Source organism: Colobus angolensis, unplaced genomic scaffold (genome assembly GCF_000951035.1).
Source record: "Colobus angolensis palliatus isolate OR3802 unplaced genomic scaffold, Cang.pa_1.0 Scaffold6, whole genome shotgun sequence".
NCBI classification, from domain to species: domain Eukaryota; kingdom Metazoa; phylum Chordata; class Mammalia; order Primates; family Cercopithecidae; genus Colobus; species Colobus angolensis.
Window position 1 is genome coordinate 27,229,501 of NW_012119598.1, and position 27,313 is coordinate 27,256,813.

General features: G+C 42.3%; 6 protein-coding genes across 6 annotated transcripts in view; 2 read left to right on the forward strand and 4 right to left on the reverse strand.

Moving 5' to 3' along the window:
* Nucleotides 1-26,158, forward strand: part of LOC105526832 — a 27,555-nt gene extending 1,397 nt beyond the window's left edge. Inside the window, exons 2-11 of the mRNA XM_011962922.1 lie at nt 388-676; nt 5,658-5,882; nt 11,190-11,431; nt 12,673-12,902; nt 22,380-22,523; nt 22,605-22,711; nt 23,172-23,551; nt 24,104-24,316; nt 25,384-25,933; nt 25,977-26,158. Of these exons, the coding sequence (XP_011818312.1) occupies nt 388-676; nt 5,658-5,882; nt 11,190-11,431; nt 12,673-12,902; nt 22,380-22,523; nt 22,605-22,711; nt 23,172-23,551; nt 24,104-24,316; nt 25,384-25,827 (2,274 nt within the window). The 3' untranslated portion in view covers nt 25,828-25,933; nt 25,977-26,158. The remainder of the gene's footprint in view (nt 1-387; nt 677-5,657; nt 5,883-11,189; nt 11,432-12,672; nt 12,903-22,379; nt 22,524-22,604; nt 22,712-23,171; nt 23,552-24,103; nt 24,317-25,383; nt 25,934-25,976) is intronic.
* On the forward strand, nt 350-735 carry LOC105526737 (histone H4). The gene has a single exon (XM_011962831.1). It carries the CDS (start codon nt 370-372, stop codon nt 679-681), a length of 312 nt encoding a protein of 103 aa, XP_011818221.1. The 5' UTR covers nt 350-369; the 3' UTR covers nt 682-735.
* LOC105526736 (histone H4) lies at nt 5,440-5,872 on the reverse strand. Its single transcript, XM_011962830.1, has one exon. It carries the CDS (start codon nt 5,870-5,872, stop codon nt 5,561-5,563), a length of 312 nt encoding a protein of 103 aa, XP_011818220.1. The 3' UTR covers nt 5,440-5,560.
* On the reverse strand, nt 10,937-11,431 carry LOC105526735 (histone H3.1). Its single transcript, XM_011962829.1, has one exon. It carries the CDS (start codon nt 11,396-11,398, stop codon nt 10,988-10,990), a length of 411 nt encoding a protein of 136 aa, XP_011818219.1. The 5' UTR covers nt 11,399-11,431; the 3' UTR covers nt 10,937-10,987.
* On the reverse strand, nt 12,446-12,955 carry LOC105526734 (histone H2A type 1). The gene has a single exon (XM_011962828.1). The coding sequence runs from the start codon at nt 12,919-12,921 to the stop codon at nt 12,529-12,531; it is 393 nt and encodes a 130-aa protein (XP_011818218.1). The 5' UTR covers nt 12,922-12,955; the 3' UTR covers nt 12,446-12,528.
* LOC105526733 (histone H2B type 1-B) lies at nt 23,256-23,680 on the reverse strand. The gene has a single exon (XM_011962827.1). The coding sequence runs from the start codon at nt 23,678-23,680 to the stop codon at nt 23,300-23,302; it is 381 nt and encodes a 126-aa protein (XP_011818217.1). The 3' UTR covers nt 23,256-23,299.
* Nucleotides 26,159-27,313: the final 1,155 nt, after the last annotated feature.

Consider the following 27,313-nt stretch of genomic DNA (forward strand, 5'->3'; position numbering starts at 1 on the left):
TCTCCTGACCTCGTGATCCGCCCGTCTCGGCCTCCCAAAGTGCTGGGATTACAGGCTTGAGCCACCGCGCCCGGCCCTCCTTGGTTAATTCTTAACCCAGTTCCTCAAAGCCTGTAGCTCTGTTAAGAAACTAAGTCATTGGTCAAGCCAGCTTGGTCCCACCCCCGTCTCCCTACCCTCCCCCAACCGCTGCTCCCGCCACTTCCTGGGGCTTGGAGGAGGGGTTGAGGGAGGGGACTAGGCGTCACATTTCCCGCCTGCGCGCTTTTCATTTTGTGTCCGCTGTGGGTAGGGGAAGGAGTAACGTAGATATATAAAGATCGGTTCCCCTATTCTCTCACTTGCTCTTGGTTCACTTCTTACGAAGTCATGTCTGGACGTGGTAAGGGCGGGAAGGGTTTGGGTAAGGGGGGTGCCAAGCGCCACCGCAAGGTGTTGCGCGACAACATCCAGGGCATCACTAAGCCGGCCATCCGGCGTCTGGCCCGGCGTGGCGGTGTCAAGAGGATCTCTGGTCTGATCTACGAGGAGACTCGCGGGGTGCTCAAGGTGTTCTTGGAGAACGTGATCCGTGACGCTGTCACCTATACGGAGCACGCCAAGCGCAAGACGGTCACTGCTATGGACGTGGTCTACGCGCTCAAGCGCCAGGGACGCACCCTTTATGGCTTTGGCGGCTAAGGTTGCTGCTTTCTCCACAGCTTGGATTTCTGAACCAAAGGCCCTTCTCAGGGCCGCCCAACTGAACAAAAGAAGAGCTGTATCCATTAAGCCAAGAAGCTCAATGTATAATTAACATGAATAATAATGAGCTGACATCCTGGAAAGGAAAGATTACTGGAACTGCAAGTTTGCCCTCCACTCACTAGATATGGGTAGGGGAACAAAGATATTCCAACTCTGAAGAGTGAGTGGGAAAAAACATTGAGTTAAAAATTTGTGTTAGTTTCCAAGGGACAAAGAGAAGCGCTGCCCAATCAGTGAGCGCCGTTCGTAGCTGTCAACCAATCAGAACTGAGATAACCTAATGTTTCCTGAGGCAAGCCAGAGAGTCGGAGGGGAAGCTAAAAAGCTTATTGAGAAAGGACGAAACCCTGCTTTAGTAAAAAAAATATATATTTTTTTAGCGATTAGGAAATAAAATCACAGAGACTTTTAAGTATCCCTCAATCATGTACTGAGAGCAATACTCTATCGCCACCAATACACTTTGCCTCGATTTAAAAGATCCTGAAAATTGACACCCCAGTTAGACTCCTGGAATACCTAGGACAGTAAATTCAGGGGCGATTAAAATCTGTTTTAGAGAGAAAAGTCGCTTTTTTCAGTGTTACCCGGCCTTCAGCAGTTAGCCTTTTTTTTTCCCCCTTTACGTAGAAATTGAAGTTTGGGTGATAGAAATATTCTGAAATTAAATTGTGATGATGGTTGTACAACTAAGTAAACATGGTAAAATTCATTGACTTGTAGCTAAAGTGGGCAAATTTTATAGTATGTTAAATATCGATAAAGCTGATTTCTTTATATACATACATTTACATATTTTTATATATGCAGAGAGAGAAATGATGCAGGCAGGGTGGCAGGACATGAGGTTGGTAGCATAGGCAATGTTGGTCTGTGAAGGGCCACCTGTGCTAAATCTGTGCTAAGCCTGGGGTTTGTCCAGTCAAGTCATTGTAGCCACAGTTTTAAAGGATGTTCCTGAGGCAGTTACGTGTTCCGGTAGTACATCTAGCTTCAGAACTCAGCTGGAAAACAGATGTGAACTTGAGATTAGCTAATAGGGAAATATCTTACTCTCATCTGAGTAAATATTCACAAATGCCTCTCATTGTGCTCTTTTTGGTACCATTGTTATAGAGGACTGATTTCAGCCTCACTGTGTTAGCTTCAGTGATGGATTCCTCTTTATTTTGAGGTCCTGTTTTCCACCTGACAGTTTTCATCCAGGATTTCTTGAGTACCCAGCTTGGCTTAATTTAAAACAAGTACCCAGCTTGGTTTAATTTAAAACTGACAATGGAGAGAATTCATAGCTGCATCCTGGAATCCAGAGGAGCAAAAATGAGCCTAGTATGGAGTGTGGGTCATTTTATGCCTTTCTTAGCTGGTATTTTGAAGATATTTATTGATCTCGTATGCCAGATATTGTTGTAGACATTGGGGTACATAAGTTAGCAAATTTTAATTCCCGTTCCTGAATTTCAGAGTCAATGTAGAGGGCTGTGTGGATATAGATTACCCATATGGGAGCTATAGTCGCTGTAACAATAGCCATGACTAGCTCCTGTTATGTTTTGCCTGGCCTTTTTAACTCATAGCATTGCTGATAGGTCATACTCATCTTAGGCATACTTGCCACCACCTTGGGCCTTCTTCAATTCTAACACTCATGCAGTCCTTGTTCAGAACGAAGATGTTGCTTAATTTGCAGCCCCTAGACTAACCCCCCAGATTTTCTAAAGAGAAACTGCACACTGATTGCTTCAGGCAGTGGCAGGTCAAGGAATGAGAGATGGGGAATTGATTGTGTTAGCATTCTAGTGGGCTTAGTGGGGAGCCTGGAGACTTACATAGAAGATTCAAGCATGCATTCATTCAACAAACCTCTATAAACTATCTGTTAAGTGTCAGCCCTGTTCTGTTTGTTAAATATATTGTTACATATATAGTTACAGGTGGGGAAATTTTATATATATATATATATGCTATTGAGGATAGTCAGCTACATACCATATGCTAAATGAGCAGAGAAGCATATTATTTTACAAAGGATGATTATGGGAGGTCTCTTTCTTAAGGTTGGTATTTGAGGAAAGGCTTGAATGAGATAAGATCTAGAGCTATTCAGATATCCAGGATAAGATCCTTCTAGGGAGAAACAATAAATATAAAGGTGCTGATGCTGGAAATGCTTGGTCCATTCCAGAAACAGCTAGGAGGTCAGTGAAGAGAAAGAATTGGGAAGAGAATGAGGTCAGAGGGTAGCCAGAGTACAGATCTAGTAGGGACTCCTAAGTAGGTTGAGAAACTCATCCTAGTTTGCTTGGGACTTTCTAAGTTTCAGCACTGAAAGTCCTACACCCTGAGAAACCCCTGAGAGTCAGGCAAACTGTAATGATTGGTCATCTTACTTGTAGGCTATGATAAGGATGCTGGATTTTATTATGAAGGTGATGGAGAGCCACTGGAATGTTTTCAGCAGACAGTGGACATAATACCTTTAAAAAGGATCACTGTTGCTGCTGGATAGAGAAAAAATTGTATGATAGGGGGATTAAAAGTGAAAACAAAGACCAGTTAGGGCTCACTGTGGTCATTCAGACAAACTGCCATGGCAGCTTGCTCCTAGAGAAGCAGCAGAGGAAACAATGAAAGGTATTCTGATTGATTTTCAACAGAGCTGACTGCATTGGATGAAAGTTTTAAGAAGTTCAGGACAAACAAGATTGCACAATTCCTGGCCCAAGCTGCTTGAAGAATGGAGTTCTATTGATTGATGTGACAAGTATCAGAGGAAGAACAGACTTGGGGTTTATGTGTAAACATATTTATTTTGGACAAGTTTGAGATGCCCATTAGATATTCAAATAGATACATCAAATATGCAGTTGTATATGAGTCTAGAGATTTAAGGTCAGGGAGATGGTTTATAATTGCAAACATTTATTTAGAGACACAGTTTCATTCTCGTCTCCCAGTCTAAGTGTAATAGCACGATCTCAGCTCACTGCAACCTCTGCCTCCAGGGTTCAAGCTATTCTCCTGTCTCGCCCTCCCAAATAGCTGGGATTACAGTCGCTCACAACCATGCCGAGCTAATTTTTTTTTTTTTTTTTAAAGTAGAGACGGGGGTTTCACATTGTTGGCCAGGCTGGTCTCGAACCCCTGACTTCAGGTGATCCACCCACCTCAGCTTTCCAAAGTACTGGAATTACAGGCGTGAGCCACCGTGCCGGGCCTATTTTTCTTAAGCTCTATGCTTCGTTCTGAAGCTTGAAGTGGGTAGAAGCAAACTGATAGAATTTGGAGAGGTGGTTAGGCATCCTGGGAATAGGAAACAGCCAGAAGCTGCCACCATCACAGGCTTTGGCATTGCTAGAAGTTAACGTGGCACTTACAGCTAGGCCTTGGTGTTCTGTTGAACATAAACTATTTCACAGAACACAGAGCTTGTAAGTGGTGAGGCTAGTTGAGTTAGCCGAGAAAAGGAGTCCAAGAAATGAGCCAGAGTACACCAGAGTATGTAGTGGAGTACAGTTTTCTCATTCTTTAGTAGGGCTATGTAGACATACTCTCTTTTATGGATATACAGATCACACTCTAGTCCCTTCTGATGAAAACTTTACAGTTCCCACTCATTTACTACTGCAAACAATGCTGTACTACATTATGTTTCAGTTTTTAGCCGTCTCATCCGGTCTCAGCATTTATCTGCTGATGTCTCCCACATTTTTATCTCCAGCTCAGACCTCTCACCCGAACTTACTTACTCAACTATCTATTCATTATGTCCTCCTGTGGGGAGAAGCTTGTTAGCAAAGTAACCAGACAACAAAGTTGTTTTTTTGCTGAAGTAGCCCTCTATGTATTTGTTATTAAATCAAAGATGCTGAATATTTGGCTGACTTCTAAATTTGGTCACCTAACTTTGAAACATTTCCTAGGTCATACAGTTTGAAACTTGCACAATTAAAAAAATCAGTTTTGGAATTTACAATTTAAGGCAGGAATAGAAGACTGTTGGGTTGACAGGTACAGTGAATATTATGCAAGAGTCATGGAAGAATCCTTTATCAGAAGCGGCTTCCATTTTACAGCTACTGCCACGGACCTCGGAGTCAGAGGAAATGTGAGTCCTTATTTATAAAACAGACTCCCTTAGTCTACTAAGTGGGAATTTACAAACTGCGTAGGCAGCCTGCCTAGGATAGCCTCCAGCCTGAGGACTGAAAATAGCAAAGCAGCTTTAACTGCCAGTCTTACTCGGGGGAAAGGGTAGGTGACATCACTTAGCACGACGCCAAGCTCAACTAAAAATGGAAGTAAAGGCTTCTGGCGCTACGGGGAGGGGTGCGGTTGAGGGCAGGTGGTACTTTTAGCCTCCCTGGTAAGGGAGGCTAAAAGTACAGATCTTGCTGACGCTGCTTAAGTCAGATACGCCTGGGAAACACCTGACATCTATTCTAATCCACCTAATCACTCGCAGCCGGCTAGTATTTTAGACTCCCGTACAATGCAATTTGTTTTTTTAAAAAAGCTGAACAACTCATTTATCGGACTCGCGCTGCAGTGTTGCTTTATGAGTCATAACTATAGCATTAAAGTTCATAGCCCGCTTATCCCAGAGACCGCGTTTGCTCAGCTGACTTCTGCTTTAGCAGCCGCTCAGACCTAAGAAGCTGGTCTATTCCCAACCGGCCTGTAGAAGTTGTTCATACTGGGCAAAGTGGCTGAGTAAAGCTACTGAGATATTTTCCGAAAGGATACGATCACAGCTCTTTCTGAGAGGGAGTGGGCGGCCCTGAAAAGGGCCATTAGAAGGAAAACTAAAATATTAACCGCCGAAACCGTATAGAGTGCGTCCTTGGCGCTTGAGCGCGTAAACCACATCCATGGCAGTGACAGTCTTGCGCTTGGCGTGCTCCGTGTAGGTCACCGCATCCCGGATCACATTCTCCAGAAAAACCTTGAGAACACCTCGGGTCTCCTCATAAATCAAACCGGAGATTCGTTTAACCCCACCACGTCTAGCAAGGCGCCGAATAGCCGGCTTAGTAATACCTTGGATGTTATCCCGCAGCACCTTCCGGTGGCGCTTGGCGCCTCCCTTACCCAAACCTTTACCGCCTTTGCCGCGACCAGACATAGTCGAGCAGGTTTGAACAGAGCGAAGAGTACAGGAACAAAGCAGGATACGAGAATTTATACACGAACATCGGACCTTATTGAGAACTGAAAGCGGGAGCGAGGATAAGGAGGCGTTGCTGCCTCATCCTTTGCTCCGCCCCTCGTGGGGCAGTGACCTAAGGACTGTGAGAGACAACACAATAGTTTCACTTTTTAATTCCTTCAGTTTTTCACTCCCGTTTAGGACACTACTATTTGAATCTGAAGCTATACCCTCGACCGAGAATTTTAATAAGGACTAATATTAAGGGCTTTCATTAATATGCCAGAGTGGTAGCCTTTTTAAGTCTTTCAAGTGCCTGAAGACATATTGACTATTTAAAGGTACTTAAAAGAGCAGGTGTGAAAAGATCACTCTGGCCTCCTGTTTTCTTGAAATCTGACCTGTTTCTTAGAAGCAGTAGCTGAGATTCTCATATGAAAGATGTTCTCACTGTACTTTAAAAAAAGCAACATTCTTCTCAAGGATGGGAGGCTAAAGCCAAGAGAATTCTGTACAAACCTTGCACTAGCACTTGCTGGTTGCTTTTCTACCCAATTACATATTCTAGCCTTTGCTTTAGCGCATTTTTACACTTTTACTATTTGTCCAATTCATTATATAAGTAACTAACTGCTTTTTTGGGCCTTCATTTCCTTATGAGAGCACCTGTGTCACGTAAAACCTGTGTTAAATAAATGCATATACCTTTCTCCTGTTAATCCGTTTTATATTAATTTAATTTGCTGGTCCAGCCAGAGCCCTAAGAGGATGGGGGTGGAGTTTTGCTGTCCTTCACACTGTACCGTCTCATTCAGAAGAGGGTGATTGTTAGTTATGTTACATTGCAAACATGCCTCCTTCTGTAAATTGGGTTATAATGATACTCAGGGAACTTTTAATTAGCTGACTCAGGGAACTTTTAATTAGCTGATGTGAACGAGGCATGAGAACAGAGACTGTGGAAAAGAAATAAATATTACATAATATGGCTTAATTTTAGATATTACTACTTTAAAAATCTGCCCACAGTTGGGATATTGTCCTGAACTCATTTTTGGGTTTTTACTCCCAACACTATATCGCTAGCAGCAACTATGTGTGTATTAGTAAGGATTGTTTTTTTAAAATCATAGCCTGTAATAACGTACAAGGTGTTGACAGATTTTTTTGCTTTTCATATGTGACATGTTAAAACTGTCTGAAAATTTTCCTTTGTTCTCTTTTCCAAGGTGCATAACCATAGCAGCCTTTGTACTTTCTTATAGCCAAGCCTGGAGTGTAGTTCAAATCTCCATACACGCTTCTCACTGTTGTTTTAAATTTCCTGAAAACATTCGTAAATCACTTCTGTTGGAAAAACTGGAAGGGCTACTGCTAAATTTTTAAGTCTGAAAAATGCACCCCGAACTTGACTTCTTTGTCTGAGAATCTTAGCCTTTTCACCCAAATCTAACAAACCAAAACTGATTTTTAGGCTTCAATAGTGTCAGGCCTCTGAGCCCAAGCTAAGCCACCATATCCCCAGCGACCTGCACGTATACATTCAGATGACCTGAAGCAACTGAAGATCCACAGAAGTGAAAATAGCTTAACTGATAACATTCCACCATTGTGATTTGTTTCTGCCCCACCCTAACAGATCTATGCACTTTATAGTCTCCTTAAGAAGTTTCTTTGCAATTCTCCCCACCCTTGAGAATGTACTTTGTGAGATCCATCCCTTGCCTCCAAAACATTGCTCTTACCTCCACCACTAATCCCAAAACCTGTAAGAACTCATGATAATCCCACCACCTTTGCTGACTCCTTTTTCGGACTCAGCCCACCTACACCCAGGTGAAATAAACAGCCATGTTGCTCACACAAAGCCTATTTGGTGATTTCTTCACACGGACCGGTGAAACAAACAGCATTAGCTGTAAACTTCAGCCTGCAGCATAACATCACTTTGTGGTGACTGGGCAGGAAAAACCCTGTTTAACTGTTTCAGGCACGTCGCTGTGAAGAGACCACCGAACAGGGTTTGTGTGACCAACAAGGCTGTTTATTTCACCTGGGTGCAGGCAGGCTGAGTCCGAAAAGAGAGTCAGCGAAGGGGGATGGGGTGCGGCCCTTTTACAAAATTTGGGTAGGTAGTGGAAAATTACAGTCAAAGGGGGTTGTTTTCTGGCTGGCAGGGGTGGGGGTCACAAGGTGCTCAGTGGGGGAGCTTTTGAGTTAGGATGAGCCAGGAGAAGGAATTTCACAAGGTAATGTTATCAGTTAAGGCAGGAACAGGCCATTTTCACTTCTTTCAGTTACTTCAGGCCATCTGGATGTATAGGTGGAGGCCACAGGGGATATGATGGTTTAGCTTGGGCTCAGAGGCCTGACAAACTGAACAACTGGGAACAATCAACAGTAAATGCACACAAAATGTTGTAGGGAGGCAAAATTTTACCTCTACTCTGTTAGGGTCTCCAACTGGACCTGATATTTAATTTGCCATAAAACAGATTAGCAGAACGAAAGCATACAAATGTATGTAATGTAAATTTTATGGGACAGGAGAACCCTCATAAGAAAGTGAAGACCCAAAGAAATGGCAAAAACTAAATGCTTTCATATTAAGTTAAACAGAGGCAATTGTGAGAAAGTAAACCATATGGGGAGATTAAAGGAAAATAGGATTATTTTAACAAGGTTTGTTTGTGTATAGAAGCCTCTCGGCTATGACTCTCTGCTGTGTTTGTGTAAAATTATCTCATCTATGACTCTGCTGAAAAAATTCTTTTCTCCTGGTAAAAGGAGAGCATTTTTCACATTGGAATTTTTATTTCCTGTTTTCAGAAAGAAAGGGTTAGAAGAATTCTCTTCTTGAATTGCTGTTTTTGAAGTGCCTTTAGCTCAAAAGAATCCTGATCCCACCGTGGTCTATTTTTGGATGTTATATTCTGCAAACAACATCCCCTTTTTGTCTCCAATCTCACCTTAATTACTCCTCTAATAAAAAACAAGATTCTTAATATACTGATATTAAAATGTTTGCACTACTCACGAATACAAAACGCTCAATAAATTTTCTTTCACAAATGAGAATTTCATCCATTTTTTTTTTTTTTTTTTTTTTTGAGACGGAGTCTGGCTCTGTCGCCCAGGCTGGAGTGCAATGGCCTGATCTCGACTCACTACAAGCTCCGCCTCCTGGGTTCACGCCCTTCTCCTGCCGCAGCCTCCCGGGTAGCTGGTACTACAGGCGCCCACCACCACGCCCGGCTAATTTTTTATATTTTTAGTAGAGACGGGGTTTCATCGTGTTAGCCAAGATGGTCTCGATCTCCTCACCTCGTAATCTGCCCGCCTCGGCCTCCCAAAGTGCTGGGATTACAGGCGTGAGCTACCGCGCCCGGCCCATTCTTTAAGTATCAACTGTAAATGAAGAGTTACAGCAGAATCCTTGTTCTGTTGAGGAGGGGGCAAAGAATGTAAATGAGGGAGCGAACAGCTGGACTGAGCTACCACCCCCAGTCCATCTGATCCTCAGACAGTAATATCACTTTATTATTTTATGCTATTGGTCAGACCCCGTACCTCCAACACCTTTTTTTCCTACAGATAAAGAAAATATAAAAAGTCAAGCACTGTACATCAGATCCAGCACACCTGTAACTGGAAAAAACAAAATACTTTACCTTCAGCTGGGCCCAGAGCTTGGGGATGCATAGACCAAGTCCATTGGCATCTCTAACATACTCTGTCTATGGATAGCAAATGCCTATGCCAGGTAGAGTCGCTTGTATAAGAGTCAAGAAAAACGAAATATAAAACACACAGACATATTCATTTTCATAATTTTTAAAATGCAAACCAAACACTGCTTTATTAAAAGCTGGAACACAAGTGAATTTAAGTAAACAATGCAATTCAAATTTAATCTTTTGTGTGTGTGGTTTGTTGTTGACAGTTGGTCAGGTGATTTTAGTATGGTACATCAATTTACATTCTAGATGTAGGCCAAGAAAGAATGTTAGGTGTAAAAAATATTTATTGTAAAAAAGAATGTGAGGCAAGGTCTTTGGAATTAGTAGTTGTAATGTTCGACAATCTGTGGTTGTTATAAAGTTAGTTTGTAAAATGTGATCTAAAAGCTATATGATAAAAAAACTACAATCATATAAAATATTCAAATTAAATTTTAAACATTACTTTTGTTTACATTCAGTATTCCCATCCCTATAAATTTTCTTCCAGTATTCAACCCCCAACCTCTAGAAAACCGAAAAGCAAGATCAACAGAAAGAAAATGGTTAAAATTTGTAAATTCTAGATTTTAAGAGATAACTACAGGCAACAAGGAGTGGGAAAACAAATGTGGCATGTCATGGTGCATAGTCCTAGAGGAGACAAAGCAATGCAACCAGCTAGACTATTTACAAGGAAAGCTACACATATAGAATAATTAATATATAAGGGATTAAATTATGCTTGGTCGACAGATTGACAGATGACAAGTGGGTAGCTAGCTATGGATAAAATGAGAGCCAGTTAGATCCCTGCCTCACATTTTGCACCACAGTAACTTTCAGGTTAATGTGGACAGCCAAATGAATTAAAAATATATATATACATACATATGAGGAAACCTAGGAGACTATGTAGAGTTGAGAAAATTCTTCTAAGCATTTTGAGGAAGACATTGGAAGTCGCAAGACACAACTTTTCAATCTTTTCAAAGCTTCACAAAAGAGCCTATTAAGTGCCAGTTAACCACTTGCCTGGTTTTTCCCTTATATTCTTAGCCTTAGAAAGTTGTTTTAAAAAATGCCCATCGTAGCAAGCTGGAGGCCTGAATGATGGACAGGTGGACTTACACAGCTTCTCCTCCCCAAATAGCTCATAAGAAGCTCAAATAGTCTACACTGCAAAACTGGTTAAACTACATTTCTGTTAATGAACTTAAGAGCATAGTCTAATGCTTTCTGGGGATCCTTAATTACTCTGGTGTTGTCAAGATTAACAAAAACGCAGTTATCACAGCTACTTTCGTTGGAATAGTTCGGTGGCTCTGAAAAGAGCCTTTGGGTTTTAGGACTGATCAAAATGTAACTAGGTTTACGCTCTCTCTCCGCGAATGCGGCGAGCAAGCTGTATATCCTTGGGCATAATAGTCACCCGCTTGGCATGAATGGCGCAAAGGTTTGTGTCCTCAAAGAGCCCTACCAAGTAGGCCTCACAAGCCTCTTGCAGTGCCATCACCGCTGAGCTCTGGAAGCGAAGGTCGGTCTTGAAGTCCTGGGCGATTTCTCGAACTAAGCGCTGGAACGGCAGCTTCCGGATCAGCAGCTCTGTCGATTTCTGGTAACGACGGATTTCGCGGAGAGCCACAGTGCCTGGGCGGTAACGGTGAGGCTTTTTCACGCCGCCGGTGGCCGGCGCACTCTTGCGAGCAGCCTTGGTAGCCAGCTGCTTGCGTGGCGCTTTACCGCCCGTGGACTTGCGAGCAGTCTGTTTAGTACGAGCCATGGGAATAAGCAGATAAAGTTTGCCTCAAGAGACGTTTGTGAAGAAAAAGGAAGAGCTACTCTTCTTTTATAGAGTCAGACCACCAACTATTGGACGCAAGAAAATTCAAAAATCCCCTCGCCCTTCTTGGATTGGTCCATCTCTGTGCCTGTTTGAAGACTAAGAGAGGCTCCTGTTCCTTACGGTAGCTACTCTGACGTCATTTTCTTAACCCCTTATCTGCTATTACACTGTGGCAAGTCTTGTACTGGAAAAGCTTCCTAGTCTTAAAATTTACAACCACACAAAGCAACGCGGAAACCTCCAATTGTTTCTAGTTAAAATATAAAAAAGAAATTAAGGAATATTGGAGGCGATTAGGGAAATTTGCATGTGTTATTTATTTAAAATGATATTTTTCTGGGTGTGGCATGAGTAGTGTGGGCAATTAACAAAATGCCCTTAGCCGGGTGTGGCTGCTCCCGCCTGTAATCCCAGCTACTCGGAAGGCTGTCAAGAGGATCGCTTGAGCCCGAGTTCGAGGTTACAGTGAGCTATTATCACCCCACTGCACTCCAGCTTGGCCGACAGAGGGGGACTCCACCTCAAAACAAAGCAAAACATCCCCCAAACTGGAAAAAAAGCTCCTTATTTGGGGAAATACATGCTGAAATGTTCAGTGGTAATGTGTACGCTCTCAATTGTGCATGCCATCAATTGCTAGGGCAAATGGTGTGATTTTCAAACTGTTTTACCATGTGGGGTATGCGGGTTTTGCTTAACACTTCCATTAAAAACACTTAAGGAGTGCACCCATGGGTATAATTTCCTTCCTCCAAAATGTAACTGCTGTATGTGAAACTTAGCGAGGATCACCCCCTGTAAAAGTGTTTTTTGTGTTGCATGGCATTTCTCCCACGTATAGAGTTTCTGAAAAGGTTTCCATGGATCTAGATTTCTGCAGGACAAATTACTAAAACTGCCACACGAAAATCATCAAAAACACCTCAAAACATCTGTGTGGGCTGCATAATACAAAGCACAACAGCTCATTTAACGGAAGTCGTAGGTGGCTCTGAAAAGAGCCTTTGTTGTTAGGCTGATTTTGTCTGCTGACAAAAAAACAGAGCAGTGTATGAAGCGTTAACACTTCACTTTCCCTTGGCCTTATGATGACTCTCAGTCTTCTTAGGCAGCAGTACCGCCTGAATATTAGGCAGAACACCGCCCTGAGCGATGGTCACACGCCCCAAGAGCTTATTAAGCTCCTCGTCGTTGCGGATGGCTAACTGCAGGTGGCGCGGGATGATGCGGGTCTTCTTGTTGTCGCGGGCCGCATTGCCCGCCAGCTCCAGGATCTCGGCGGTCAGGTACTCAAGCACCGCCGCCAGATACACTGGCGCTCCAGCCCCGACGCGCTCGGAGTAGTTGCCTTTGCGGAGCAAGCGGTGCACCCGGCCCACGGGGAACTGCAGACCTGCACGAGAAGAACGAGTCTTAGCCTTGGCGCGGGCTTTGCCGCCTTGTTTGCCGCGACCAGACATAGCTAGTTCCGCTGGAAGAAAAAAATATCCACAAGAAAATTCAACGAGAATATGTTAGGAGGGAAGGCAGAGAAGTATTTATACTGACTGGAGGTAGGCTGTGGGGAATTCTCCCATTGGCTAATGTCAAATACCCAATGGGAAATCAGAATCTTCATCCTTCATTTGCATGTAATCCTTCCATCTGGTGTAAGGTTTATGTTTGACCCAAACCCCAGTATGGCTTGAGGAGCCTTCGACTTGAATGCTAACAATAATTGACCCAATTAGGATTTTGTCAAAATACCTTTTTTAACCATGAGTGGAGGTTTTGTTCTGGTTATTTTGACTTTTAGCCGCTAGTGCTTTTCCGGGATTGTGACTCATGGTTTTGGAAAGGAGTGGACTCCGACCAATTTCTAAATAGATATTTAAGAGGTCCTTCAAACTGGGCACAGTGGCTCATTCCCGTAATCCCAGCACTTTGGGAGGCCGAGGAGGGCGGGCCAGGCGTTCGAGACCAGCGTGGACAACATGGAGAAACCCTGTCTCCAGTAAAATACCAAAAAAAGAAGGGGGGGAAAAAAAGAAAAAAAAACTGGGCTTGGTAGTTAGTGCACGCTTGTAGTTACAGTTACCCGAGAAGCTGAAGTGGGAGGATTGCTTGAACCGGAGAGGCGGAGGTTGCAGTGAGTTCAGTTAGAGCCACCACACTCCAGCCTCCAGCGTGGGCGACAGAGCCAGGAGACTGTCTCAAAGAAAAAAATGTTGGGTGGGGGGAGGGAAGAAAAGGGAATACCTCAAATCCGAGCTGTAGAAGCTTATAAGCTCTCTGATTCATAAAAGACAAGGGGATGTAAGCAACTTAGGGGAGAGTATATGATTCGGGAGAAAAATAAATGGGTGTTTCAAAGAATAGGTGACAGCTGTGACAAAGTCTGTTTAGATGGTGTTAACCGCCAGTCTCCTCTCCTGTGATACAGTTAATCTTCTCTGGTTGATGAGATTCCCCAGGGAAGTGAATCTTAACTAAATTCCTTTTTGAATTTTTTTTAAATTTTTGATAACAGGAGTTCAGAGAAAGCTCCTCCCTGAATTTACTGTTTCCTAGGTGCCCTCAGTTCAAAGAAATCAGCATAACAAAATGGCATACTTTTGAGTTGCATTTCCTGAACTTTTTCATAACACTGAATGAGGAGTCTCTGGAATCTTTCAGGAAATGAGAGAACAAACATTCCATAACACAGAAGTACTCAAAATGGGATTATTATCATAAAAGTGTTTCTCTGACCTTCTTCCGCTTTCCTGTCTCTAAGTCCCATTCTCCCCAAAGGCTAGCCATAGAAACCAGAATTCCTCCTCAAGGTAGGCTATACAAACCAGAACTCCTTTTCCCCAGAGCCAGCCATAAAACTTAAAAATATTAGTCTAACCGACCTTGTTTGCCCGTAGGTCATAAGACCCCCTCATTCTAAAAGAGGGTCTTGTCCCATAACCAGAAGGAAAGAACGCTGCACTGAGAGGTCAAGAAGAATCTTGACACACAAGCCTTGCGGGACTTCCCTACTCAGTCTGTTAGCATTCCATGTACCCTATACAGCTGTTTATATTGTTGAACCTAAGTATGAAAATGGGCAATTTCCCCTGTATCTTTCAGTCTTCATTCTAAAATCTCTGGTAAAATTGTGATGAAATAAATATATATGCCTTTTCTCCAACTAATCTGTGTTTTGCCAGTAATTTTCAGTAAACCTTGGGAGGGCAAAGGGGAAGTTTTTCCTTGGCGCGAACAGTATTATTACAGCCATTGTCTCACTCTCATGTTGAGGAACCTAAAATCAAGAGAGATTGCCTAGAGAAATCTTGGTGTTTTTCCTTTTATATTCCATGAGATAGGAGCAGATGGGGTATAGATAAAGGTGGATTAATTATTCCAGGAATTTCTGAGGTATCTACGACTTGTATCTTTGGTCTACTTATACTGAAACAGAATGGCAGAAGGAAAAAGAGACATGGATGTAAGAAAATCTGCTCCTGGCTGGGCACAGTGTCTCATGCCTGTAATCCCAGCACTTTGGGAGGCTGAGGCGGGCGGATCACTTGAGGTCAGGAGTTCATAACCAACCTAGCCAACATGGTGAAACCCCAGGCTTTACTAAAAATACAAAAAGTTAGCTAGGCATGGTGGTGGGAGCCTGTAATCCCAGCTACTCCGTAGACTGAAGCAGGAGAATTGCTTGAACCCTGGAGACGGAGGTTGCAGTGAGCAGAGATCGCGCCAATGCATTCCAGCCTGAGCAAAAGCAAAACTATGTCTCAAAAAAAAAAAAAAAAAAAATCTGCTCCTAAGCCAATACTGTCACAGAACTATGGATTTGATGCAGAGAAACTGTGAGGAAACTAAAAGTGCTGATTTTTAGTTTCTTTTTTGCCTTTTCCCAAGTCTTCTGACTCTGGTGATATTTTTCCCTTCACAATATTCAACCTCCCTTTTCAAAATGATAATGATCTTCTCCCTCAACAATAGCAGTAAACATCAGTAACCACTGGCTCATTTTCTTAGAAAAGGTGCAAGATTCATGATGAAGATGTTAAAAAGTTATCTCAGATACTGCCCTAAAGAGATTATACTCTGAGAAAGGAGGACTTACATATCTGAAGATTAAATAGCAGTGCACATTCTGCATACAAAATAAAGATTTTGAGCAATATATGATACAAAAGCACATAGAAAAGAAGATTGATCACTGTAAATTAGAAGGAGTTAGAGAGTTCATGAGGGAGGTGTATATCCAGCATTATTTCAGCATATATTTACTGAAAACCTGCTAAGTGCCAGAGAGAGTTCTAGGTGCAGGGAACATAGCAGTGAAAAAGCAGACAACCTGTTTCCTTAGGGTGCTACTTGTCTTGTAGGAGGAGGTGCACAATAAGGTAAATACATAGTGAAAATGTAGAGATAAGTGATGAGTGCTATGCAGAAAAATAAAGAAAGGGGTTAAGAAAAAAGAATAGGAATAAGAGGAAAAAGTTTCATCAGGAGAATGTCATTTGAATTCAGACCTGAAAGGAAGTGAAGAAGCCAGCCAAGTAGGAAGGATAAATACTTTGATAAAATACTGGATGTGTTCGAAGCCAAGAAAATGTCCGGAACCAAGGGTAAGAAGGTACAGCTATTGTAACTTCCTGAACAAATCGTAGGCCATTTTGGAAAGAGCCCTGGATATGTACAGGGCTAGATAAAATTGAAACCAAGATTAAGGGTAGCTTCAAAAACTCAGGCTAGAAAGCAGGAGTACATCCAGTCACAATATCAGTAATCTATACGCCACTGGTCCATGGATGAGAAAAACTCTTCTCATCCAAGTTACCTTGAATTAAGCAAACCAACAAGCGCCTGGCATGTGCTATTAGCAAAACAACTTGATGACAATCCTTTCAGTAAGTGCCTCAAACAGTAAATTTTAGGCACTTGCCTTTAAAAACCATACAAAAGGCAGATATTGGGGAGGGAAATATTGGGGATTATTTATTCCATATAAATATAAGAGGAAAATAAGTTGTTTCCCAATAACAACTCCAACACCAGGAGTAGAGAAAGCAAGACAATCTGATGCCTTGTGGTTTGCAAAAACAGTAAAAAAAATTCTGTTAATTGCATGATATAATTCACCCTTGAACACTCTCCAAATCAGTGTCCACTAGCTACAAGTAGCTACTGTGAAGTTGAAAAAGAGTACTTCAGATTGAGCTATGCTGTAAATATGAAATAGACTTAGTGTGTTAGTTCATTCTTGCATTGCTGTAAGGGAATCCCTGAGACTGACTAATTTATAAAGAAAAGTAATTTTTTTTGGCTCATGATTCTGCAGGCTGTGCAGGAGGTGTGGTGCAGGTATCTGCTACTTGCAAGGCCTCAGGAAACGTCCAATCTAGGTGAAGAGGGAGTAGGCATATCATATGGTGAGAGCTGAGCGAGAGAGATGGGGGAGGTGTCACACTCTTTTAAAGAACCAGATTACATTTCAACAATGAGATTTAGAAGGGACAAATATCCAAACCATATCACTTAGTATGAAGAAAGAATGTAACACATCTCACTAATAAGTATGCATATTGAAAACATGTTATAATGACATTTTGACTATAAAAGTTAAAAAAATATACTAATGAAGATATTCAAAAATTTAAAAATACATATATAATTTGTAGTACATTTCTACTGGACAGTGGAACCTCTAGCAATGTTCCAAATGTGGCCTGTATATGTGTATGATGTAGGAGGGATCAGTCATGTAAGATTATCATAATATAGTTACTTATTCCATTTTGTGATACTATAACAGAATACCACAGACTGGCTAACTTCTAAAGAAAAGAAATTTATTTCCTACTGTTCTAGAACCTGGGAAGCTAAGGGCATGGCATTATGGCATTAGTATCTGGTGAGGGCCTTCTTACTGCATCATAATATGTTGAGAGAGCAAGAGTATGTGTGTCACCTCAGGTGTCTCTTCCTTTTCTTATAAAGCCACCAGTCTAAAGAAAATCAAAATATTTTACCACAAAATATATTTCTTTGATGTATTTTGAAATGGCTGCTGCTTGACCAGCAGGCAGAAATGGGCGTGCAAAACTGTTTTAAATGGGAAAAATTTTACATCTGTAGAGAATCTCCATTAATGCAGCCATGCCTCCTCCCTTTTCTGTACCTTTCCCCAGATCCAGGAGAGATTGAGAGTCTGACACTTAAGAGTCGTAAAAGAAACATTTACCATCTATTCTTTCTGAGGGAGGTTTTACCTACATAACAAGGCCACCTTTGCAAGCCAAACCTCTTTTGCCTCCCATAACCTGTTTTACCAGAATCTAAGCCCCAATTCTTTCTGTGATCTAAAAATGGTATATCAGCGTCTGTAACTCATTGGGAAGTTAGGTAATTAATTCTGAATGCTCCCACGTAGACACTTTAAATAATTGGGTATGCCTTTTCACCTATTAACCAATCTGCCTTGTCAGGGATTTCTGGCAAACATTTAGTGGACCAAGAGACTATGGCACCCCCACACTACCCTTCATGAACTTAAGCCCTAAGGTATCAATAATTGCATTAAATGTGTATGGTGTAAATACACCAATAAAAAAACAGTTTGGCTGGGCACCGGGGCTCACGCCTGTAATCCCAGCACTTTGGGAGGCCGAGGTGGGCGAATCACCAGGTCAGGAGTTTGAGACAAGCCTGACCAACATAGTGAAACCCCGTCTCTATTAAAAGTACAAAAATTAGCTGGACGTGGTGGCGCACGGCTGTAATCCCAGCTACTCAGGAGGCTGAGGCAGGAAAATTCCTTGAAGTCAGGAGGCAGAGGTTGCAGTGAGCTGAGACTGTGCCACTGCACTCCAGCCTAGACAACAAGAGTGAAATTCCGTCTCAAAAAAAAAACCAAACAAACTGTTTGGCCCAGTGGATAACAATGAATGCCCCAACTCTACACTGTCTGCAAGACTCTCACTTCAAATATAAACATAATGCAGGTTGAAATTAAAGACTGCAAAAAAGATAAGCCATATAGACATCAGCCCCAAACTGCAAGAGTATCTGTATTAATATCTGTGATCTGAAAGACCAAAATAGATGCCCCTATACCAACTAAGACAGACTCTAAGATTAAGGAAACAAAGTTACCTACTGGTTGAGCGTTCACAGCTTGGCTGGTATGGCAAATTCCTAAATTCCAAAGACTACAAAAAACTCACATTTTCTGAATTCCTTAACTATAGGAGCTATCAGAAGCCCTCCTAACTCTGATTTACAGTCCAGGCCACTGCAACTCTGATTGGACAGATGATCGGCTTGACACACGTTCTAGTCTTACACGTAACTATAGACCTTAAGCCATTTTCAGCCAGCTTATGGAGGCAGGACGTAAACTGTCTTTGCTCCTATAGTTCACCTTTTGATGTAAAGAGCTCAATTCTACCTCATTTTAACCTAAAATTCCACCTCAAAGTGAACATGGGAGGTATGTTACACGGGTGTTTATCCATTGTGAATGCACTTGGCATCCCTTATAATATATATAGCTGTCCCCCCAAACCTGCTGAATATGTATGACTCTATTGTGTGATATATATCCCATGAGGCATAAAAATAACCAACCTGCTCCTTCTCCCCTAAGAGAGAGTAATTTTGGCAGGTTCTGGGACCATCTCTTCCTGGCTTGCAAATTAGTATTGCCAGTAAATCTCTCTTTCTACTATTTAGCCATCCTGGTGGTCTTTTGGATGATATATCAGATAAGTATATTTCAGAGCAACGAAAATTACTAGGAACAGACAGGGATATTACATAATGATAACAGGGTCAATCCAATACGAAAAACAAGCAATTCTAAATGTATATGCACCAAATAACAGAATTGCAAAATATGTGTAGCAAAAACTGATAGAACCAAAAGGAGAAACACACACATACATGATTTAAAGGTAGGGATTTCAACACCCTCCCCCAATAATTGATAGAACAACAAAACAAAAAAATTACCAAGTGTATAGAACTCAGTAAGTGGCTGCATTACTTGTCGTAATCTGTAAAACAATGGTAATAATAGTACTCACACTTCATTGAGCTTTGGTGAAGATTGAATGAATTTATACTTGCAAAGAACTTAGAAATGTGGCCAGGCACAGTGGCTCATGCCTGTAATCCCAGCACTTTGGGAGGCCGAGGTGGGCAGATCACCTGAGGTCAGGGGTTCAAGATCAGTCTGACCAACACGGAGAAACCTTGTCTCTAATAAAAATACAAAATTAGCCAGGCGTGGTGGTGCATGCCTGTAGTCCCAGTTACTGGGGAGGCTGAGGCAGGAGAATTGCTTGAACTCTGGAGGCGGAGGTTGCGGTGAGCCGAGATGACGCCATTGCACTCCAGCCTGGTTGACAGAGCAAGACTCAGTCTCAGAAAAAAAAAAAAAAAAAAAAGGATTAGCAAGAGAAAAGCATACAAATGTATTTAATATAACTTTTATATTACATGGGACCCTTCAGAAATGAAAACTCGATGGAAGCAGGAAGCCTGTGTATTTTTATGGTAAGTTTAGTGAAATGCATAGTTGTGAATTAATATGATTGACAGTAGGCATATGATCTAATGGTAATAAACTGAGGGGAACATAGGAAGGCTTGTTTGTTAATTACCTATTAACAATCAGTGGACTATCAACAGAGACAGCAAAACATCCTAGTTTTGAGTTAGAAAACCTAGGTTTTTGTATTGGCTTGTCAGTTACGGGCATTGTTTTAGATAAAACATCAAGTATTCTTGATTTCTTATTAAAAAAAGAAAAGGAAGGAAAGAAAGAAGGAAAAAGGAGAAGAAAAGTGTCAGAGTCATTTGAACCAAAGTGACTCCATTTTGAGTGAGGGCTAGGAAAATGAGGCTGAGACTTGCTGGGCTGCATTCCCAGAAAGTCAGTCATTCCTAGCTTCTAGATGTTTGTGGTTAAGGGAACAAATAAATAATGTTTACTAAACAGACTCAGACTTGGGAGTGTCCAGATATCCCTATATCTGGAGAACAAAGGCATTCCTAATTTTGTTTAAAGATAATAATGTCTATTCTTGCAAAATGTAGTAACTAAGAAAATTAATCCTTTATCACAACCCTGTGTAGCAGAGCACATCTCCCCATATATACAAGCATTGTACCTAGAGGGTGGATGCCTTCCTCCTCTTACTTTCCGGAATGTCCTGCTCTGTCTATGGAGTAGCTGTCCTTTCACCACTTTACTTTCTTAGTAAACTTGCATTTACTTTGCACTGCGGACTCGCCCTGAACTCTTTCTTGCGCGGGATCCAAGAACCCTCTCTTGGGGTGTGGATGGGGACCTCTTTCCTGTAACATATTTCTGGCCACCACAGAAGGGACTATAATACAGAAACCCTGACCCTGCAGCTACCTTTGGATAAGTGTTGGAGTTCTGTAACAAAGGAAGAAAGCAGGCAGGCAAAAAAATTATGAAAGAACATATGACAAAATAATATCTGCTTCAAAACTTAATATTTTTAATTTTTTTTTAAAATGAGTCATGCTGGTTTTTTTGGGGGGGTGTCTCATTCTGTCGCTCAGGTTGTCGCGCTGCGATCTTGGCTTGCTGCAACCTCTGCCTCCCGGGCTCAAGTAATCCTCCCACCTCAGCCTCTCTAGTAACTGGAACTATAGGCATATGCCACAACTCCCAGCTAATTTTTTGTATTTTTTGTAGAGACTGGATTTCGCCATGTTGCCCAGGCTGGTCTCGAATTGTGAGCTCAAGTGGTCTGCCTGACTAGGTCTCTCAAAGTGCTGGGATTACAGGCATGAAGCACCTGGCCCAAAAGTTCATTTTGCAAATGCTTATATTAGCAGGTCTCATTTCACCGGAGAAAGATCCTAAATATCAGTTTCTTAAACTGCAGCCTCAATTCCTCAGTAATGTTTTGGGGGAGGTGGTAGTTTTATAATTAAAAAAAAAAATTATAGATTTTTTAAAACATAAGCGTCTCTTTCACAACGGTAGTTTGCATATACAGTACTAGGATGGGAAGTGTTTCACTTACAGTTGTTCACTGACATTTTGTGTGGCATCCAGATTTTTTTTTTATTTTTGAGACAGGGTCTGTCGTCACCCAGGCTGGAGTGCAGTGGTGCCATCACAACTTACTGCAACCTCCACCTTCCAGGCTCAAATGATACTCCCACTTCAACCTCCCCAGTAGGTGGGACTACATAAATGTGCCACCAGGCCTGGTTAATTTTTAAATTTTTGGTGGAGACAGAAGGTCTCACTAAGTTGCCCAGACTGGTCTTGAGCTCCTAGGCTCAAGTGATCCTCCCACCTTGGCCTCCCAAAGTGCTAGTATTACAGGCGTGAGCTGCACCACACCCGGCCCAGAACCTCTTTTAAAAGATTCTTAAAAATTAAATCTGGGCCAGGTGTGGTGACTCATTCCTATAATCTCAGCACTTTGGGAGGCCAAGGCAGGAGGATCACTTGAGCCCAGGAGTTCACTTGACCAGCTTGGGCAACATAGTAAGACCCTTTGCCTCCACAAAAAATTAAAAAATTAACTGGATGTGGTGGTGTATTTCTGTAGTCCCAGCTACTCAAGTGGCTGAAGTTAGAGGATAGCTTGAGCTGGGGAAGTCGAGGTTGCAGTGAGCTATGATGGCACCTGGCCAACAGAGCAAGACCATTTCTCAAAACAAAAACAAAAACTGTTCGAGAAACTTTATTTCTTCATCCAAAGACACTGCTGAATGTCACCTACATATAATGCCCATAAGTTCACTTAAAATACTCCCCTCCGATTCCCCCATCCCCTCCTACTTAGTGTGCAATCAACAGGTTCTTTTCTTCTTCCATTTCTTCCCCCAGCCCCAGCCCCAGAATTGGCCCACTGAGTCCTCCTCAACTAGTGCCCTTCCTGCCTTTTTCTAGCTATATTGTTCTTGGCGTCCCGGATTTCTTGAAAAATGCTTCCCTCTCCAAGTGGGGCCCTCCTAGTATCTTTGCAGTAGGGCCGGATGGGGAAGGGCACAAAATTCAAACCCTTTTGTATCTCGCAGAGCTGGAAATCCGAAAGTTAAGTGGCCTAGGAAATGGGAATCTGGATTTCTGGGATGCATGAAATATGTAAACTATATAGCTGTTGTCATTGATAAGCAATTATAACGCAAAACTACTGCGATTTCATTTTGTGGAACGGGAAATACTCCCTATAAAGGCGCCCGGGAAATCAGACTTCGCTTACTGTTTCCTCAATACTGGAGGTAAGAATTTACAGCATAGGCAAACTACATGCCCTTTTGTCGCTTAGACTTTTCTGCTCCCCTCCCCCTCATCTCAAGCGGTTAACGGCTAATGACTCCCACAGAAACACTGTACCCTGAATTGCATTACTTCTTTCATTATCCAGAAAGGAAAGTTTCCTGTGCTTGACCAGGGAGGGAGTAGTGACCATATCCAAGGAATTAGAACTAGTACCCGAAGGCTTACCCAGGGGGAACAAAGAAGTTTGCTAAAGGCAGATGAGAAAGAGTGCCATCATCCCCGCCTAACGTTTGTATTTTTAGTAGAGACCATGTTGGCCGGGCTAGTCTCTAACTCCTGACCTCAAGTGATCCGCCCGCCTCGGCCTCCCAGAATGCTGGGATTAAAGGCGAGAGCCAGGGCGCGCTGCCCCGTCCAAGTTAACCTTGGCTCTAAAACTTGCCCTCGCTAACATTCCAGTTGATCCTCTAGAACTGAAACAGAACAGCGGCAGCACCATCTTAAGAAATTGTGGTTATAGCTCTCTTTGCGACAAAGTAGGTGGCTCTGAAAAGAGCCTTTGGGTTTGGAGGTGCTTACATAAGCACTTATTTGGAGCTAGTGTACTTGGTAACAGCCTTAGTGCCCTCGGACACAGCATGCTTAGCCAGTTCCCCGGGCAGCAGCAGGCGCACAGCCGTCTGGATCTCCCTGGAGGTGATGGTCGAGCGCTTGTTGTAGTGCGCCAGGCGGGAAGCCTCGCCCGCGATGCGCTCGAAGATGTCGTTGACGAAGGAATTCATGATCCCCATGGCCTTGGAGGAGATGCCAGTGTCGGGGTGGACCTGCTTCAGAACCTTGTACACATAGATGGAATAGCTCTCCTTTCGGCTGCGCTTACGCTTCTTACCATCCTTCTTCTGCGCCTTAGTGATGGCCTTCTTAGAGCCCTTTTTAGGGGCAGGAGCAGACTTAGAGGGTTCAGGCATTGCTATTCCTAAAACAAAATAAAAAAGCTACTAACAGTCTTCACCGGAGTAGTAGAGAGAACAGTTCAGAGCCCATGTATTTATAGTCCTGAGATTCAAATGACGGTTTAAGATTCCTCACTTCTGATTGGATAAAAGAAACACGGTTTCACTGAGGGGTGGAGTTTATGCAAATATGGAATTTATAGACTCTTTTTCTATTGGATAAAGAACGAAACGTAATTGACCAATGGGATAACTCTCTATTGCAGCCTTGCAGTTTGTATAAAAGTATTTGTTCAGGCGCCATTCCATCTTGCTTGTCTTTCCGTTTTCAGAGGTCGCTGTGTTTGGACGTGGAAAACGGAAGTAAAGCAAAAACCTGTTCATCGGTTGCAGGCTTGCAGTTTCTAGTAGCGCAGGGTCTATCGTCTTTTTCGAAAGGGCAATTATTCTGAGCCTGTCGAAGCCGGCGCTCCGCTGTGCTTAGAATACCTGGCCGCCGATATCCTGGAGCTGACACGCAGCGCCGTACGTGACAAGACCCACAGCATCCCCCGCCACCTGCAGGTGGCCTTCCGCAACGACGAGCAGCTCAACAAGCTGCTGGGCAAAGTCACTATTACTCAGGGAGGCGTCCTGGCCAATATTCAGGCCGTCCTGTTGCCAAAATAACCGAAAGCCACGATAAGGCCAAGAGCAAGTAAAGTCCACTCAAACCAGAAAACGTACCTTAAACTTGCAACGGCATTTTTCAGAACCGTCCATTGTTTCACAAGAAAGGATGGTAACTTGCTTGTGTTTCGGGTACCTTTTGGTTTTGGTTTGGATTGGTTTCTTTTGAGACCGAGTTTCGCTCTGTCACCCAGGCTGGAACGCTGCGGCGCGATATCGGCCCACTGCAACCTCCACCCCACGGCTTCACGCGGTTCTCATGCCTCAGCCTCCTTTGTACCTGGGATTACGGGCGTCTGCTACCACGCCCAGCCAATTTTTGTATTTTTATTCGAGACGGGGTTTTCACCATTTTAGCTGGGGTTATCTTGAACTCCTGGCCTGAAGTGATCGTCCCATCTTGCCCTCCCAAAATGCTGGGATTACAGGCGTGAGCCACACCCCCTAGCCTAATGGTTTAAAAGTTAAGTTTCGAGGAAAAACCTTCCTTAAGAAACTACATTTTAGAGTATACAAAGTGAAATTAAACCAACCAAAATAAGACAGTTTGAGAACAGGCAGGGTGGGAACGTGACTTGGACTTAGAAAACAAAGGGTAAGGAAACTGCTGTTGACCAGTAACAAAATAGCATGGAATTCTCATTCTCTGAGTAAGTATTTTCCGACATGAGGGCAGTCAACGTTTCTGGTGGTTTAGTGAGTGTTCACCAGCATTGATAACTTTCAAGACTGTCAGGAATGCAGAATTTCAAGTCCCACTCAAACTTACTGAATCGGAATTTACATTAAAAAAAAATCTTAGATGCTTTGTTATGTATCCTGTTCTTTAGGACTGGATGAACTAGAATTTTAGACAGTTTATCCCTGCAGGTAACTGAAACAAAAAGGACAGGATGGGAGGTGGGGCGATTCATCCAATAAGATTGCCTAGTAATGAACCAATCAGTCTGGTCACTCTTCAGCCAATGGTTTTATCGCGCGGGACTTTTGAAAAATTACAGAACCAATCAGAATGTTTTTAACTATATTTAAAGACCACTTGATCTCAGTTCAGTACACTTGTGTGTGTGTTGTCATCGCAGATGGCTCGTACAAAGCAAACAGCTCGCAAGTCCACCGGCGGCAAAGCGCCGCGAAAGCAGCTTGCTACTAAAGCGGCGCGTAAGAGCGCTCCGGCCACAGGTGGAGTGAAGAAGCCTCACCGCTACCGTCCCGGTACCGTGGCTTTGCGCGAAATTCGCCGCTACCAGAAGTCCACCGAACTGCTGATCCGGAAGCTGCCGTTCCAGCGCCTGGTGCGAGAAATCGCGCAGGACTTCAAAACCGACCTGCGCTTCCAGAGCTCTGCGGTGATGGCGCTGCAGGAGGCTTGCGAGGCCTACCTAGTGGGGCTCTTCGAAGACACTAATCTATGCGCTATTCACGCCAAACGCGTCACCATCATGCCCAAAGACATCCAACTGGCACGTCGCATACGTGGGGAAAGGGCATAAGTCTGCTTATTTCTTCCTAATTGAAAAGGCTCTTTTCAGAGCCACTTACAATTTCACTTAAAAACAGTTGTAACCAATTCGGTAGTTCCCAGGAGATTTAAAGGATGTATATATATATATATATATATATTTTTTTTTTTTTTTTAAAGATAAGTACACACGCTTTGAATAACTGCAGACGAGTACATCAGGCCTTTTATTTTGGGGCGGTTTTACTGCGAGAAAACCAGTTGAGTGACTTTTTTGCCCTTGTTTAAAAAATCCTAGGGATCTTTTCTTTTTAACATATATATGTTTATACTTAACATTTTGAAATAGGCTTCTGGCGAAATTTACTCCTTTTAATCCACCTGCCAATTTTAGGTCCGATGGCATTTTTATTAAAGCTATCGTAAGGACAATGTGCGTATAGTTAGCCAAAGTTCACAAAAACATTAATACCCCAAAAGTCAGTATTGGCACTGGGCTATTGGAAGTGGAGTCAGAGCTCCGGTAGAAAAAACTGGCCTCAGAACACAGCCAGAAGTCCACTACATTTATGCAACAAATACATATGACTTGCGTATGATCATCTAAAGATTATGCAGTCATCCTTAAAATCCAGGAGATGTGAGAATGAAGGGTAGCAACTGCAAAGCTCTTTTACCCATGTCCTCTTTTAATAAACATTTAATGTAAAATTAAAAATGCAAAAGTACTGCAAACTGTAAATATTAATTTATAATGGGAAAATAAAATCAAATTCCATTTTTATAAAAGCTGACAATAGCCATCACAAAATTCAGAAAATAGCAAATTTTATTAATTTCTGAATATGATACAACAATGTATATTTTCCTATAGTTTTGACTGAATACTCTCCATCTTCAGATTGAAATTATTTTGTAATATTGTCTACAGGTAATGGAAATAAAATCCAATCTTTCCTCCAGGGTGGCTATTGATAATATGTTTTCTTGATAACTTAGAAGAGTTTCAGTTTCAAAACACATTGTTGGTAGTGTCAAGTAAGTTTTTAGGATTGTTTTCAAATTTGGAAAATCCTCTGTCAAGCTCCTTTCACATGTAAGTTGTAAACTCTGTAAGAATTCTTTCCAGACTAGCTTCTGGCTCTGTACATTTCTACTCTCCACTAGACACTCACTCTCAGTGCTGGGAAGGTGTTTTGAATACTTAGATGTTATAACATTTTATCTAGACCTGTATCTTGCCAGGAATTTAGGTGAGTTATTCCAGTGAGCCATTCTTACATCAGATTGGCTGGCAATGAATGAACTACACATGAACACATATGCAAATCACGTAACTTATTATCCCCATACTAGATACATCTTCAACTAAACTTTCTCTTACTCAAATTCCAAATATTTTCATCAGGATTCCAACATAATCAGACAATGGTGAATTTTAATAAAAAGGAGGATTGAGTGGAAATAACAGTCTTAACCTTCTGTGATTAAAATACCTTAATACTGCAAATTTTAAA

Excerpts from the sequence above, each read along its gene's own strand:
- LOC105526735 (XM_011962829.1), bottom strand. The coding sequence starts at position 11,398 with ATGGCTCGTACTAAACAGACTGCTCGCAAGTCCACGGGCGGTAAAGCG.
- LOC105526733 (XM_011962827.1), bottom strand. The coding sequence starts at position 23,680 with ATGCCTGAACCCTCTAAGTCTGCTCCTGCCCCTAAAAAGGGCTCTAAG.
- LOC105526734 (XM_011962828.1), bottom strand. The coding sequence starts at position 12,921 with ATGTCTGGTCGCGGCAAACAAGGCGGCAAAGCCCGCGCCAAGGCTAAG.
- LOC105526736 (XM_011962830.1), bottom strand. The coding sequence starts at position 5,872 with ATGTCTGGTCGCGGCAAAGGCGGTAAAGGTTTGGGTAAGGGAGGCGCC.
- LOC105526737 (XM_011962831.1), top strand. The coding sequence starts at position 370 with ATGTCTGGACGTGGTAAGGGCGGGAAGGGTTTGGGTAAGGGGGGTGCC.